The 13,976-nt window shown below is 47.6% G+C and overlaps 2 protein-coding genes across 6 annotated transcripts; one reads left to right on the top strand and one right to left on the bottom strand.

The window, feature by feature from the left end:
- Window positions 1-149: 149 nt before the first annotated feature.
- Window positions 150-2,203, top strand: LOC133144916 (CD209 antigen-like protein C). Of its 4 annotated transcripts, XM_061267968.1 has the most exons (7): window positions 150-305; window positions 396-470; window positions 739-843; window positions 913-981; window positions 1,058-1,209; window positions 1,299-1,423; window positions 1,490-2,203. In XM_061267968.1, exons 1-7 carry the CDS (start codon window positions 239-241, stop codon window positions 1,686-1,688), a joined length of 792 nt encoding a protein of 263 aa, XP_061123952.1. In that variant the 5' UTR covers window positions 150-238; the 3' UTR covers window positions 1,689-2,203. The 4 variants fall into 4 exon arrangements, with proteins under 4 accessions (XP_061123952.1, XP_061123953.1, XP_061123954.1 ...); XM_061267969.1 differs by lacking the exon at window positions 739-843; XM_061267970.1 differs by lacking the exons at window positions 739-843; window positions 913-981.
- Window positions 2,197-10,551, bottom strand: zmym4.1 (zinc finger MYM-type containing 4, tandem duplicate 1). 2 transcript variants are annotated; one of them, XM_061267881.1, is made up of 27 exons: window positions 10,326-10,551; window positions 9,326-9,707; window positions 8,839-9,252; window positions 8,564-8,739; window positions 8,240-8,487; window positions 7,990-8,161; window positions 7,609-7,812; window positions 7,378-7,531; window positions 7,194-7,309; window positions 6,966-7,133; window positions 6,736-6,886; window positions 6,493-6,665; window positions 6,216-6,363; window positions 6,053-6,127; window positions 5,890-5,961; window positions 5,683-5,714; window positions 5,438-5,609; window positions 5,238-5,350; window positions 4,972-5,164; window positions 4,746-4,862; window positions 4,551-4,660; window positions 4,246-4,417; window positions 3,970-4,121; window positions 3,765-3,879; window positions 3,457-3,696; window positions 3,257-3,395; window positions 2,197-3,160 (listed from the first exon to the last, which is right to left on the bottom strand). In XM_061267881.1, exons 1-27 carry the CDS (start codon window positions 10,386-10,388, stop codon window positions 2,920-2,922), a joined length of 4,512 nt encoding a protein of 1,503 aa, XP_061123865.1. In that variant the 5' UTR covers window positions 10,389-10,551; the 3' UTR covers window positions 2,197-2,919. The 2 variants fall into 2 exon arrangements, with proteins under 2 accessions (XP_061123865.1, XP_061123864.1); XM_061267880.1 differs by having other exon boundaries at window positions 5,890-5,964.
- Window positions 10,552-13,976: the final 3,425 nt, after the last annotated feature.

Raw genomic sequence — 13,976 nt, forward strand, 5'->3', positions numbered from 1 at the left:
GAAGTTCTTGTGGTTTTTGTCCCGTGACTGTTTGCTTTTCTCAGTTTTTTAGCACCTGTCCACCATTCCTACTTGTTGCGAGCAATTCTGCTCCACTTATAAGCATACTATTGGCACAAAAAAGGAAGTGTGACGCGGTCAATAACAAAATATAAAATTTTGATGATTAATACATTCCTTCCTCATATAAGTCCGAAAGAGGAAGTCAAAAGCTTGGGTCATTTTTCTCACTGCTAAAATGCCAGAGGCTGACGTTGTCTACTCTGACTTGAATTTCGACAATTCTCAGAGAAATGGTGGCAGGGGTGAGTGTCCAAAAATAAGTACAACTCTTGTTGATTATTTCTTAATTGTTGTTTTTTTTATTTTTGTTCAACTTGAATTTGGCTGAACAGATGGAGCTTCTTCAGCACCTGAATCACACTATGCCTCGGTCAAGGTGGCAAAAACTCAGTCAAAATCACAGCGAGGTCGGTGACCACCTCTAATCGTTTCTATTTTCCGTTTTTATAAATAAAAATCATATCAAATGAATAAAATGGACAACACAGTCGATGCCAAGACTGCTGTGACAAAAAGAGGAACAATCAATGATCGGTGACGAAAACATTTGTTATTTTTTCCTGTTAAAAAGAGAGGCAAGTTTAAGAAAAACATTTTGAAATTGATTTGAAAAAATGATAGCAGCAGAATATATATATATATTTTTTAAATTATATGTGTGGTTTTTGTATCCAGGCACAGATGCCAAGCCGGCAAGGTCCAAGTTAACTTTGGAACGAGCTGCCTTAGCAACATTGTCTGTTCTGCTGGTTCTGGGGCTTGTCGCTATTTGTTACCTCTGTGAGTTGTTTTATTTAGCAATTTAGCGTATTAGGGAGCAATTCATCATTGTCGCCTCATTTTTTACAGCTTACCAGAATGTTCAGACCAGAAAAAAACTCAAAAATCTGAAGGCTGAGCTCAAGGCGTTGAAAGCCAGTTGAGTTTTAACCCTCATGTTACTGGCAAAATGTTAGCATTTTGAGCTAACCAAATAGTTTTTGTGTGATCCAAGATGGCATCTGCTGGAAATGTGACTTTGGTTGGGAGCTTGACGGAGAAAGCTGCTACAAGTTCTCAACCAGATATTCAACCTGGGAAGAGAGCAAAAGCCTTTGCGGGTATCTAAACAGTGACCTGGTGAAGATTGACAGCCTCGACAAGCAGGTGCAACAGCCGCCATCTTGTGGTTACACATGGGCTGAATGTGTGTGTTTCAACACCGAAGATGTTATGAAACGTGCTCTTTGTCTTAGACCTTCTTGGAGCGTAGACTTAGGGACAAAATGGCCTTCCCGGAGGACAAGTTCTGGATTGGCCTGACGGACTCCAAGTCGGAAGGTCAATGGTTGTGGGGGGATGGCTCGCCTCTGAATGCGAGGTAGGAAGATTGAAATTGTTTATAAGGTTTTGATCATTTGATCATTTGTGTGCGCATTTTTCTCAGCTTGACTTTCTGGGGACGAGGAGAGCCTGACAACTGGTCGGGGGAAGACGGCAAAGTAGGCGAGGACTGCGTCCGCATGGGCGAGAAGGACGGGGCTCACGACCTCCGGTGCTGGTTCGACAAAGCCTGCGACGCCAAGCAGAAGTACATTTGTGAAACGGCAGCGCAGAGGGGACGGCAGAGCTGCACTTATTTCTGACTACATTCGTCTCTTTATTAATTCTGAATTTTTGTTGGTGACCTTGACGCAGGCGGCCTAACCCCAAAACAAAGTCGAGTTTCTGTTATTTTTTGTCGCCAGCAGGGGGCAGTGCTGCACGACATATCAGCCTTCTTGGATTGCTGGAAACAGATGAATTTAATTCTTATTCCACTGACCCAATATTAATCAGAGTAATATATTCAGGCTAGTGGGGACGCATAGAATGTATTCAAAAAGAAAAAATTGGGATTGACACCCACTTTAATGTAGAAAGTCCACTGAAAGTCATTCAATGTATATAGAGCAAAAAGTAGGGACATACTCAGGCGAAGCTAACTTATTTATGAAATATTCTTTTTCCAATTATCAGATTTAATCATTCACATTTAACTTGCAATTGAAAATAATCTTACCTGTAGGAGATGTGAATCTTGTGTTTTTTTCTGAAACAGCCCCAAGGCATGTTGATACTCAAAAAGAAAACCAATAAATAATCTAATCCCAATTGTCAACATTTGCAGTTTTATTTATTAAAAAAAAATCAATACAAAATGTGTGTCATGGGATACATGAGCGGATATAAGTTTTTATTTTGTACATAGCTAAAATTTGGGGAAGGCTGCCATCATGTTTTCTCTTAAAAGGTGCTTTGAATCGCAACTCTTATGCGTTCAAGTAGTTTCACTCGGTAAGATTGTTTTGTTTGTTCTAAAACTACACCAAATTAACAGCGTCTAGTCTGGTGATTCCCAACCCCCAAAAATTAAGAACTAACGAATAAGCTAGTGTTCAGTCATTCAAACAACAGAATAATAGATTTGGCCTCAACTAACAGGCCAATTTGTGGGTACATTAAGATGACATTATTTCAATGTGAATACTTTGTGACATTGTAGTACGATGATGAGATTTTCTAACTGAAACTGTGCGACTTGAATCAATAAAGGTTGGTAAACACTGATCAACATTAGGGAAGGAGGAGTTAACGGTAGAAAAAGAGTGGAACCTCCATTGACGGACCTTTCAAAACAAAACAAAATCGGATTATCGTATACATTCCAAAAAAAAGAAAGAAAAAAAAAAAAGAAATTGCTTGTCATGGAATTCCAACTGTGTCGCCTTCCACTCAAACAAGTTTTTAGAAGGTCAGCTTTGTTGTCTGTAGTGTCACACAAAGTCTGGTCCTGATCTAAACGTGGCACCGCCTTCAAGACACTTCACCGGCTCGTCACGGCCAGTCGTCGTCGTCGTCATCGCCGCCTGCGCCTCCTTCCATGGCGCCTTCGGGGGCGAGCGGCCACTCCCCGGTGGCCAAATGCAGCTGGCGCACGGTGAGAATCCGAGTCAGCATGGCCTCCTTGGTGTCCTCGTCTAGCGGCGTGGCCGAGAACCACAGCGGGCTGTTGGGGACGCAGCAGCGCTCGGGAAGCAGGTAGAACACGTCGGTGCGCTGCTTCACAGTCTCCGAGCTGAGTTCCAGAATATGGATAATGGGATAGCACAGTTAAGATTTGGTGGAAAAAAAAAACAATGGCTTCCTTTGGACAAAAGAACCCGCCCCTCACCATTTTGAAAGGTAGAATTCGTAGAGTCGCACAGGACAGCGCAGAGGATTGTCCGTGTTCTCCTTCATCTCCAGGATTTTCTCCTCTTTCACCTCCTCTTCCTCCTCCCTGCGCCTCTTTGCTGGAACGCCGTCAATTTCTGAAGATGGCGGAGGTGATTGATCATGATTCGCTTTCAAGCACATACGGACGTGTCTCACCGTCGACGGGCACGATGGGCGGGTAGAAGCGCAGGAAGGTGGTCTTGACGTTTCCCTGCGAGGTCTTGGTGCAGCGCATGACGTGGGCGAAGGAAAGCTGGCGATGCTGCTCCACCGTGGTGAAGCCAAAGTTCTTGCAGAAGAAGTAGAGCAGCGTGTTGAGCAGCACGATGGGCGAGAAGACGCCGAGCTGTTTGCAGTCCCACAGGAATTCCTCCTCCACGCGCGAGTGGATGTACCCTAGGAAGACAACGGACGCACGTAAGGAACGGGAAGGATTTGAAGTCCGAAACTTGTCGCTGACTCACCGCTGGTGGTGATGGTCGGTTGGAAGCATCGCAGCATGTTGGTGAACTCCGTGGAGAACTTGCAGTAGAAGCTGTCGGTGAAAATGTTCTCCACACGGCCGTTGTCAAATAGGTGCTGAGAGAGGACGGACAACGGAAGTGAGCGAGGGGGGATCGGGGAATCTGAGTCGCAACGCAGACAGAGCGGGGAGTGAGCCGGCCTTGCCTGCTGGATGCCGAGGCAGAGGTAGAAGAGGCTGTCGGCCGAGTACTGCTCGCCGGACGGCCGCTTGACCTCGGCGATGAAGCGGCACAAGCCGTAGCTCAGCTCGGCCGAGGTGCAACGAAGGAGGTCTTCTTTTGGCAGCAGGGGGCGCACTGGTCACCATGAAGAGGGGGAAAAAAAAAGTCGAGATCATTTTTAAACAACAAATCATGGCTGGGTGACATATTTTGTTTTTTTTGCAAATCAATCTTTTCAATTGTCCAGCTTCTGACTCACTTCCGATACATGGCGTCTCCACATCGGGCTGAGTGTCTCGCCAGCGTATCCATCGCTTCCAAGCGTCCACGCCGTACTCGGTTTTAAGCTTTGGGACTTTGGGGACAGAGCTTTTTCCGACCGATGCTTTTTTTTCGGACACCTCGGTGCCCTTGTTTGACTTTTTACGACCCTAACGGAGACATAAAAAAATAATTAGCGATATGAACATAGTTTATCATTGTCTCGGTTTTTGTGTATCATAAAACCCCGACATTTAAACAGGGGTGGGTAGACTTTTGCAATCCACCGCATGCAACGCTTACCCTTGTCTCTTTGGACTTCCGAGACGACTGACGTTTTCGCGAGCCGGTGGGTGTTGGGCTAGCCGGCGGAGTGGACAACTCTCGCAGCGTGGCCATCCTCTCTAGGGTCTCTAAGGAGGGAGCGAAGGACACCGCGTCACATTGTCGCAAGCGAGCCTCGGGACCACCGGGTCGCCGTCGGATCGCACGCCTCACCGATGGGGAAGTCGGCTTCGACGTCCATGGGAGGCGAAACGCCCTGCTCGTCCAAGCTGTTCAGCAGGCTGGCAAAGTCATCTGTGTTCAAGTCATCATTGGAGGTGCTTATCCCATCTGTACAGGGGGAAAAAAAGAAATAATAAAGGGCGCCCACGGATACAACATGAGGAGCCCACAAATCTGTTCTAGTAATGGAGCAAACAGAAGACCAAACATCTCCTACCTCCAGCAGCAGCAGCTCCCGGCCCCGTCTCCCCTTCTTTGTCGCCCCCGTTGGTCTCGGACACCATCTCGGCCATAAGAACCAGCTCGGCCTCGAAAGGGTCCTTCGGGAATTTTTCTTTAATCTTCTTGATCGTCTCCACGATGCGGTCGGCGTTGTCCGTGCTGACGGGCAGCAGCACGGGCACGGGAAGCTGCGGCACATGTGGAGTGGTTCACGCGTGGAAGGCAAGAAGATGCGTGTTGAGCTTTGAGGTGTTTACGTACAGGCAGAGGCACGCCCACGGGATTGGGGGTACACTGGCTGTACATGCTCATGGGCACGGGGACGTACACCGGCACGGGAACGGGGAGGACCATGATCTTTGGTGTGGACCCATCTAGAAGAGAAGAAATCTCTTAAGGTTTGCATCGTCAATATGATTTGGATTGAGACGTGCCAGGGGCTGCAATGACTGTGAGCATACCTGTCTGCGCCTCAACGTCCACCATCTCCGTCCGACACGAAACGCCCTTGCTCTGCACCAGCGGCTTACACAGCAGAGCCTTGTTCTTCATGCTTTTCGACGTGCTGGTCGAAGTGGACTTGGGGGTGAAGCGAGACGGCCTCCTCCTCTCTGGACTGTCGCCGATAATGATCTGGCGAGAGAGAAGGAAATATAACTCTCTATGGTGACTTGTTTTTATTCACAAGCTCCAACTGGCTGTTTACCAAATCGGGGTCTGTCGTTTGTGAGTCGGCACCTATAGACAGAAAAAAAAAATCAAATGTTAAGAATCAAAAAGGTTTTAAATAACTGCTTAAATAAACTGCTTGAATTCACGTTAGCATGTCAAATTTGTTTGTTAGCATTGAGCTCCCCCCCCCCATGTGTCAATTTTATAGTAACCTCCAACTGGCAGTACGAAATAACTTGACCTCTTGTTCGAGGACCTGTGGGAGTGAGAGAGTCCTCTTTTTGTTTCCTCAGACTGACTTGGTCGTCCCCCACTTCTTGACAGCAAGAAAAGAAAAAAAAGGAAAAAAACGTTTAAAATCAGTTTTCCAAGCGTGTCTCTTCACTATGATTTGTGCTGTGTACTTTGTCTGGCCGGCTTGCTCTCGCTCTCCTGGTCTTGACCGGCAAGCGAGATCACGTTGGCGATGACGGGCGATTCTGCAAGCACAAAAGAGGCCACCTTCAAGGCGTGCTGGCTAGCGCGCCGGCTAGCGTGTTACCGCGCCACACGGTGCCGACGGCCCACCCGACGGGAAGACGTCGCCCTGCGTCTTGACCAGCGCGTTGCAGAACTGGAAGAGGCACGGCAGGTCGCAGAAGTTGCGCACCTCCCCCAGCACGGAAAGACTGTGCTTCAGTTTCCCTTTGCGGTCACACAAGGAGCACTTTGCAACCTGGCAGGCGGCAGAGGGCTCCGTTAGACACGCTACATAGACACATATGGACATTCAATCAAATGTCAGATGCGTATGTCAATGCTTTGAACATTTCAGTATTTTTTGGGGGGAGGGTGTGTGACTTACATGACAGAAGAGCATGGTGTAATTAGACCTGCACTCCTCGGAGCAGAACTCCTCGCTGGATTCGCCGTAGAGGGCCTTCTCCAGTTTCTTGGAGATGCACTGGCAGTACGAGCAGGACTTGCAGTGCTTGCCCCAGCGCGCGTCCAGGTCGATCTCGTACAACAGCCAGCAGCCTGCCCCGGAGCGACCATCGATGTGAAAAGGGTTGTCGGGAGGGGCGGGGTGTTGCGGGCGGCGACTCACCGGGGCTGCAGAAGTAGCAGTCCTTGCCGTCGATGCGCTTGACCTCTCGGCTGATCTTGTAGATCTTGCAGTACTCGCATTTGGCGCTCAGGTTCTTTCTGGTTTTGTACTGCAGGGCGCAGCTTGAGCCACACACAAACACCGCTTTGTCCTGCGTACGCAAGGCAAAACGGGTGATCAGAACATTCCAAAAGCATTTCTCTCATCCCGTCACGTGCGTGTCTCGGCACCTTGACGTGGATGACGTCAGGTTTGGACGTCATGCGGCGGTTGCACTCGGCGCAGTCGAGCGAGGACAAGGCGGCTTGCGCCGGCGCCGTGGTGTTGGCCTCGTGACTGGAGGCCACCGTCAACTTTGGGTAAACGCTCCTCTCCTTCGGTTTCTTCTTGAACTTTTCCTGCAACAGCACATCAGAGTCAGTCGCAGCAAATACCGCCACGGGAATTACGAGCGCTACCTGAAAGCTCAGGACGCACGGCAGCGTGCAGAAGTTTCTGATGGTGGTGTCGGACATGGCCAGGTGGTACGCCGGCAGAGAGTTCTTGCCGCAGTTTTCGCAGTTCAGATGCGTGCCTGCGGGGCAGGGAACAATGCAAATCCAGAGCTGTACTGAACCATTGACAAAAATCACTATCTGGTACCTGAGGAGCTGACATTCTGGACGACGAAGGCCATGACGCAGCTGCTGCTGCAAAAGAGGCTCACAGAGTCGTCGGTGGCGCTTTTGTTGTGGACCATGTCGGCGATTTGCCGCGAGGCGCGACACATGGTGCACGGCAGAGTCATCTTCACTTTCTTTAACCGCACAACAAAAAAAAAAAAAACATTTGAATACATTCAACATTTCTCCAGTATTTAAGCTTGCCGTGTACCTTTTTGTACTTGATGAGACAGTCGAGGTTGCACAACGTCTTGCTGCTGCCGTCCATTTTGAGTAGCATGGGCCCGACGTGGCAGGTGGCGCCGCAGTTGGCACAGCCCGCCATGGTCAACCGGTTGGCCGTTCGGAAGAGCTTAAAGCACGAGTCGCTGCACATCTTGTGGACCGTGCCGCTCAGGACGACTTCGTGCTTGTTCTGGTCATACAAAAAAACAAAAAGAACTAAATCTTTGCGACATTTTTCATGGGAGGCTGTAACGGATTAGGGCATTTCTATTCATTTCAATAGGGCAAGATACTTTGAGACACAATCATTTTGCGTTACGAATCCATTTCTGGCCAGACATTCTTGAAGGCATCATTCTTGACTTACGATGGTGTACTTGGAGCAAATGCTGCACACCGACTGCACTTTGGCGTCAGGAGACGCGAACGGCTTGCCGTCTACGCTTTTGTTGAGACTCAGACACGCCTCGCTGCAAAAACCCCTCATCACGCCGTCCACGTCCGGAGCCAGGATAATTTCCTGAGGGCGCGTTATGCGCCTGGCGGACAAAGACAAACAGGTCAAAAATAGTTTAACAAGAAATCAATCGCCAGGCCCGTCCGATACTCGCGCTCACCTTTGGCAGCGGTGGCAGTTCTTGACGGTTTTGGACGAGCTGAGCGAGGAGGTGAGGCAGAGGGTGGAGCAGAAGAGCGCCGGCGAGCCTTTGCGCTGGTAGGCCGTCTGACCTTTGACCAGCCCTTTCTGGCAGTGCGCGCACCTCATGTTCAAAGTCGCCGTGGACGACGACGGCCGACCTCGCTGCCTCCGAATGTTGCCGTCCGGATTCTCGGAGTACACAGAGTCGATCTGCAAGTCCTCCACCTAATGTACACGATGGCGAAGACAGTCAAGCCGCCAGTACAAACTAAATATTGGGATATGGAGAAGAACAACTTGCCTTGGCAACGATGGGCTCATCCTTCACAGTGGACGTCCCGGACACGAAGGCCAGCTCGTACTCCTCGTCCTCGGGCTCGTCTTTGATTTTGATGGGAGGCGGTGAGGATGACGAAGAGGAACTGGATGCGGCGAGCTTGATCACTTTCATCCCATTGGTCATGTCGGGCGCTGGCGCTGATACGAGAAAAATGAAAGAATTGCAATGGAATGAAAAATACAAATCCAAATCCTCTTACACTCAATTACATGATGGCAAAGTGGTGTGCGGCTTACATGTTACTGCTCTGCTTCTGGAGCGAGTGGCATAGAAAGGCACGTCTTCCTCCTCCACCTCCTCCCTTTTCACCTCTTCCACCACAAAGTCCTTCTCTTTCTCCTCCTCCACCTCATCTTCCTCCTCCTCCTTCTCCTTCATTTTTACCTCCATCTCCTTCTCATTCACCTCCACATCCTTCTCCCCCTCCCCCTGCTTCTTTTCCACCTCCTCCATCTCCTGCTCCTCCACCTCCCTCTCTTCCACCTCGTTCCTCTCTTCTAACTCCTCTTTGACCTCCTCCTCTTTTTTACCCTCCACCTTGTCCTCCTCTTCCTCCATTTTCTCCTTCGCCTCTCCTTCATCCACTTTCATGTCGGCGGTGGGTTTTAGGTCAACGTTCGGCTCACTCCGTGCCTCCTCTTCCTCCAACCCTGAAGATTACAAAAATGATATGCTGCACAATGGTCCTACAATACAGATATGCAACACAAATAATGTTCACACCTGTGCTGTCATTGTTCAATTCTGTGCACATCTGAGCTTCCTGTTCCTGCTGATCCACAGTACCGATGTCCATCATCTCATCCAGGTTGAAAGACGTTGAACAGGCACCTTTGTTGACGGTCTCAGAGTCCAAGTCATTCACCGGTGTGGGAACGGGGTTGACCTTGTTGTCCTCCTCCGGATCGTCCTCGTCTTTTTCGCTGGCAAGCCCCGCTTCCACTGTCTCATCATCCGAGTGGGACGGTGAGGCGTTCAAGGCCTCCATGCGACAAGGGACCAGCGGGGTCTCGGTGTCTCCAAGTTCTAACCTGTTCTCTTCAGTTTGGTTTTGGAGGGAACTTCCAAAATCGGCTGGAGCGTCAGTTCTCGACTCTTCTGCTTCCTGCACGCCACCAAGAAGACACACCAAAATGTAATATTAAATTAAGAGGTGTGGCAAGAGTTTTAGAACATACAGTTGGATTGCTAAGCATAATGACAAGTGTTGTATTTGAGTGAAACCTTTGCAGTATGCGTGATCGGGAAAATGTCATAAATGATTTAGAAATAGCACAATTAGAGGAATCATAGCAGATTTTTTCTTAGCATTCACATGTTGTCATTGCCCGGTAAAGTAAAATACGAAATTTCATTATGATTATCCAAAGGAAAACTTTCAGCTTTTTACAACATATAGAGCAATATACAGAAATACAACTAGAACTCCCCATTTCAATTTAAAGACTGTTGAATTAGATTTAACCAGTTAAGTTAATACTTTGATATTGTCAAGCTTGATGGACGGAACGACTAGCTCAGCTCATGCTAAGCTAGGGCTAACATACTGGCCAAGGTGTACGCTTAGCATTTTGAATCTAAACGGGGCCGGGTTTTGCGCATATTAACTTTATAGCACACCAACGCGCAGGCAGAGAGAATAATGTGTTCCTCCGATGCATGTGTTTTGAATCCGTTTGGGTAATCGGTCATGTGAGACGGCGTGCGGGAGCTTGATTATTACCGCAGGTCGCACTACATCGGCGGCCGGATGTTGACGCTCGTCGCCAGTTTCCATTGCCTCCATGTTTGCTGCCAATGCAGGACGCTCGGGTAGTACATAAAAAAGACGACTCAAAGCATTTAATATATTTGCAAGAGCGTGTGCACCATTCAATCAGCCATAGTGGCTCATCCTTCGATATGGATGTTGCTAGCTTGACTAGCATTTGCTTCTTCGCGTATTTACCTCCGATTATACGCAGAGCATTCACTCAATACACCCCCCTAGTGGACATTATAGGTTCTCCAGCAACTCACCATAGTAAACATACACTCGAATGATTTTATTTATGCTTTGGGGAGAGATACTTTAAATAGTTGATGTGAGGCTTTTGCGTTTGAATTGTATGTCGTTATATAATAGATAAAATTAAAGTGCTACAACACTTTTCGAAGATCATTTGAAATACACAGTGCCTTGCGAAAGTATTCGGCCCCCTTGAACCCTTCAACATTTCGCGACATGTCAGGCTTCAAACATAAAGATATAAATGTTTATTTTTTTTGTCAAGAATCAACAAGTGGGACACAATCGTGAAGTGGAACAAAATTCATTGGATAATTTAAACTGTTTTAACAAATAAAATAAATAGGTACTCATCATCCGTCCAAATAATTATGAAGGATATTTACGCTTCAAAAATGTCAGGTCTAAATACCATCAGACATTAAACCACACGCTGGAAGGAAGAGGAGAAAAGAACCAGAACAGGTTTACCCGCGAGGAGAACGATGGAGAGAGGAAACTTAGTTACAATCTCCATCAATTGTGAGTTCTCACTTCACGTGCTCCTCTATTTAATGTTTTGGTTGCCCTGGTTACAGAGGCGTTGCTACACTAAAGGGAGGGGAGATTGTGTCTGTAGCAACGCTGATTAGCAAAAGAATGTAGCGTGGTGTAAATTAGCACTTCATTGTCGGCCCGTGACCCCCGCAGAGTTTGTCCAGGTGTTCTTCTCCCATTTTTGTCCGACTCGTCCGCGAGTGAGATCAGATAACTTGAATTGCCGCTTTCCTGTGGAACAATGCAACTAAACCTTTACTAGACTTTATCTACTTAGTAAAGTAACACGCAATAACAATAAGTAACTTGTCCTAAACACTTGACATTGAGTAAATATGGGATAACTTGTACGCAACTACTACTTCAAACTGTATATAACGCTTGACAAAGAAAACCAGTTCTGACCAACAACAATTTATGAACCAAATCGGAACCTCTTACAGGAACAAAAACACACACACATAACAAAAGGACAGTAAGGAGACAAATGGCTGACAGGGAACAAAAGACATCTCTGTCACTAAAGAGGAAGAATTTAAATAACAGGAAAGTCATAACATGTAAATGACAAGGCTTTACTTAAATTATTCCAACAAAAAAAGTCCCGTAAGACTGCCGCCACTCAATGATCATTTTACTCTTAAGTGTTGTCTTTTATATTAGCTGCTCTTACTTACTCATCATATTTACACACCTACCGTGTTTTTCCATGCATAATGCGCCCCCGTGCATAATACGCACCCTAAAAATGGCATGTCGATGCTGGAAAAAAGCCTGTACCCATGTATAACACGCACCCAAATTTTGACTCTTACTTAAGTCCGTAAACGTAAAATTATTTCAGAAAAAAAGATCATCTTTGGGAACAACCGGATGTTATTCTGCCGGGCAGTATCACTGCGCATGCGCTAGCAAACTCGACAGCGAAGAAATGTTTCGGATTTGTGTAGGGTACATTGTGACAGCAAACGAGCAGGTGATCGAGCAAGCGTCTGATACGAGAGCATTGTGTTCATATGGGCGGCCTCTGTATGATATCCGGTCTGCGATGGAGATTAAAAAACAAACAATATTTGACAATACCACACCATCAAGGATTGCACTATCACATCAAACGATGTGTCGTCAATTTTGAATTTTACTGACATTTTATTGATTTTATTTGATATATTTTATTGATTTGATTTTATTGATATAGTGTTGGGCAGGATGGCTGAATGTGATGCGCGATTGACAACAAACAAGAAGAAAGGTGTGATTTCAAGTTTTATTTCGAGGGAGATTTTCTTCAAAAATATTTGTACCCATGCATAATGCGCACCCCAGATTTTAGGATAATAAATTAATTAAATTTTGCGCATTATCCACGGAAAAAGACGGTAATATGAGGTGCTCGTACATTTATTTATTTGGGTTGACAGTCATGATGGCCCTCCGAAAGAAGCTTAACTACAATGCGCCCCGTAAAAAAAAAAAAAAGTTTGACATCCCTTCATCCATGGCACACCATATTCCGCAAACGTCTTGTTTTTCTGACATCACGATAGCAGGCAATTTACAAGTGTCTGTTTTTCTGGAGTGTGAGATGTTGAACAAAAATATAAAAGGAGAAAATTATTGTGGAGACAGTAAAATTACTGGTTGAAGAGGCCTCGGTTAGACGCTTTTGGCTACATATGATGGCGCCGCAACCAGTCGATTGCAGTCTTCCTTCCTAAGCCTCAGTGAAGCCATTTTAGCATCCATGAAGCTTTCATCCAGAGATCTGTTGTCCGTTTCCTCCGTGGGTAGGAACACATGGAGCTGAGGGCGCATGAAACCCGTGACGGGGCGCTGGTTGAAATTCAAAACACATGGTTTCCCAATGACGGACAGCGGCTCTGGCTTGTGGACGTGCATGGCCAGAGGCCCGAGGGGTCCCAGGAGGTCTCCGGCGGTGGCCGACGTATGCGAGGGGGGGGGTCGAGGTTTGGAGTTGAGCCGGACGGAATGGGACAAGTGGATGTAGGTGGGCTGGAAAATTTGAGTGTGACTGCTTGTTGGTGGTGAGTGGACCTTGGAGGAGGCGCGAGACTTGCAAGATGGTGCGGGGCGGACACAGCAGCAGGCTTCAAATGAGGTGCCGTCTTTTGTGTGGTGCAGGGATGGCTCGCTAAGGCTGTGGAAACACAAACGCACACTTTGATGGGATTTAATTCGATGGTAGTGGTCCAGTCGACAAAAAACCACTTAAGTGTGTTGTCATTTAATCAGATCCTCAGCTGGAGGGCTTTTGTTTAGTGTGGGGCGCACCACAGGGTGCTGCATCGAGCCCCGTATCGGTTTCAAGCAGTTTTATCTTGTTGAGTGGCGCGCCATGCGGGTGGGAGTGATGCTAACAATGATGCTGTAATTCCAGCCACAAGATTAACTTGCCCTCTGTTGACACCAAACACGGTGAAAAAAAAGTCAGGGTCGATGGTGGTCAACGCCGCGGGGGTGCTGTGTCGGCTCTGTTTCACTTTCGCAGGGATTTGGATTTTTCACAACTCAGTGAGATGCCGCAATAGTTGTTTTTGCAAGGTTCAGATTAGAAGAACTGAAATGGAATGCAACATTTTTACCTGAGTCTTGACCCGTTGACGCCACGCCCGCTAACGACCGCTCCGGCAGGCACTCCGAGCGACGGCAACCTCAGCGGGGTTTTCTTCTCACTCCTCCGAACCGGAACGGCGGATCTCTGATAGCAGGCTCCGCCGATGGCCACGCCAACCACGCCAGGAGGTGGTGAGGGCGCACCGGCGATGCCACTCATGAATGCAGCTGTTAGCGCCGCACGTGGAGCGCTTA

Source organism: Syngnathus typhle, linkage group LG20 (genome assembly GCF_033458585.1).
Source record: "Syngnathus typhle isolate RoL2023-S1 ecotype Sweden linkage group LG20, RoL_Styp_1.0, whole genome shotgun sequence".
NCBI classification, from domain to species: Eukaryota; Metazoa; Chordata; class Actinopteri; order Syngnathiformes; family Syngnathidae; genus Syngnathus; species Syngnathus typhle.

Bases quoted from the DNA above. Each gene is read 5' to 3' on its own strand.
- LOC133144916 (XM_061267968.1), top strand. From the start codon at position 239: ATGCCAGAGGCTGACGTTGTCTACTCTGACTTGAATTTCGACAATTCT. The intron at 471-738 runs GTCGGTGACCAC...TTTTGTATCCAG, and splicing joins TCAGTCAAAATCACAGCGAG to GCACAGATGCCAAGCCGGCA. The intron at 982-1,057 runs GTTGAGTTTTAA...GTGTGATCCAAG, and splicing joins GCTCAAGGCGTTGAAAGCCA to ATGGCATCTGCTGGAAATGT.
- zmym4.1 (XM_061267880.1), bottom strand. From the start codon at position 10,388: ATGGAGGCAATGGAAACTGGCGACGAGCGTCAACATCCGGCCGCCGAT. The intron at 9,708-10,325 runs GTAATAATCAAG...GGTGGCGTGCAG, and splicing joins CCGATGTAGTGCGACCTGCG to GAAGCAGAAGAGTCGAGAAC. The intron at 6,128-6,215 runs GTGGGCCGTCGG...TTGTGCTTGCAG, and splicing joins GGGCGACGTCTTCCCGTCGG to AATCGCCCGTCATCGCCAAC.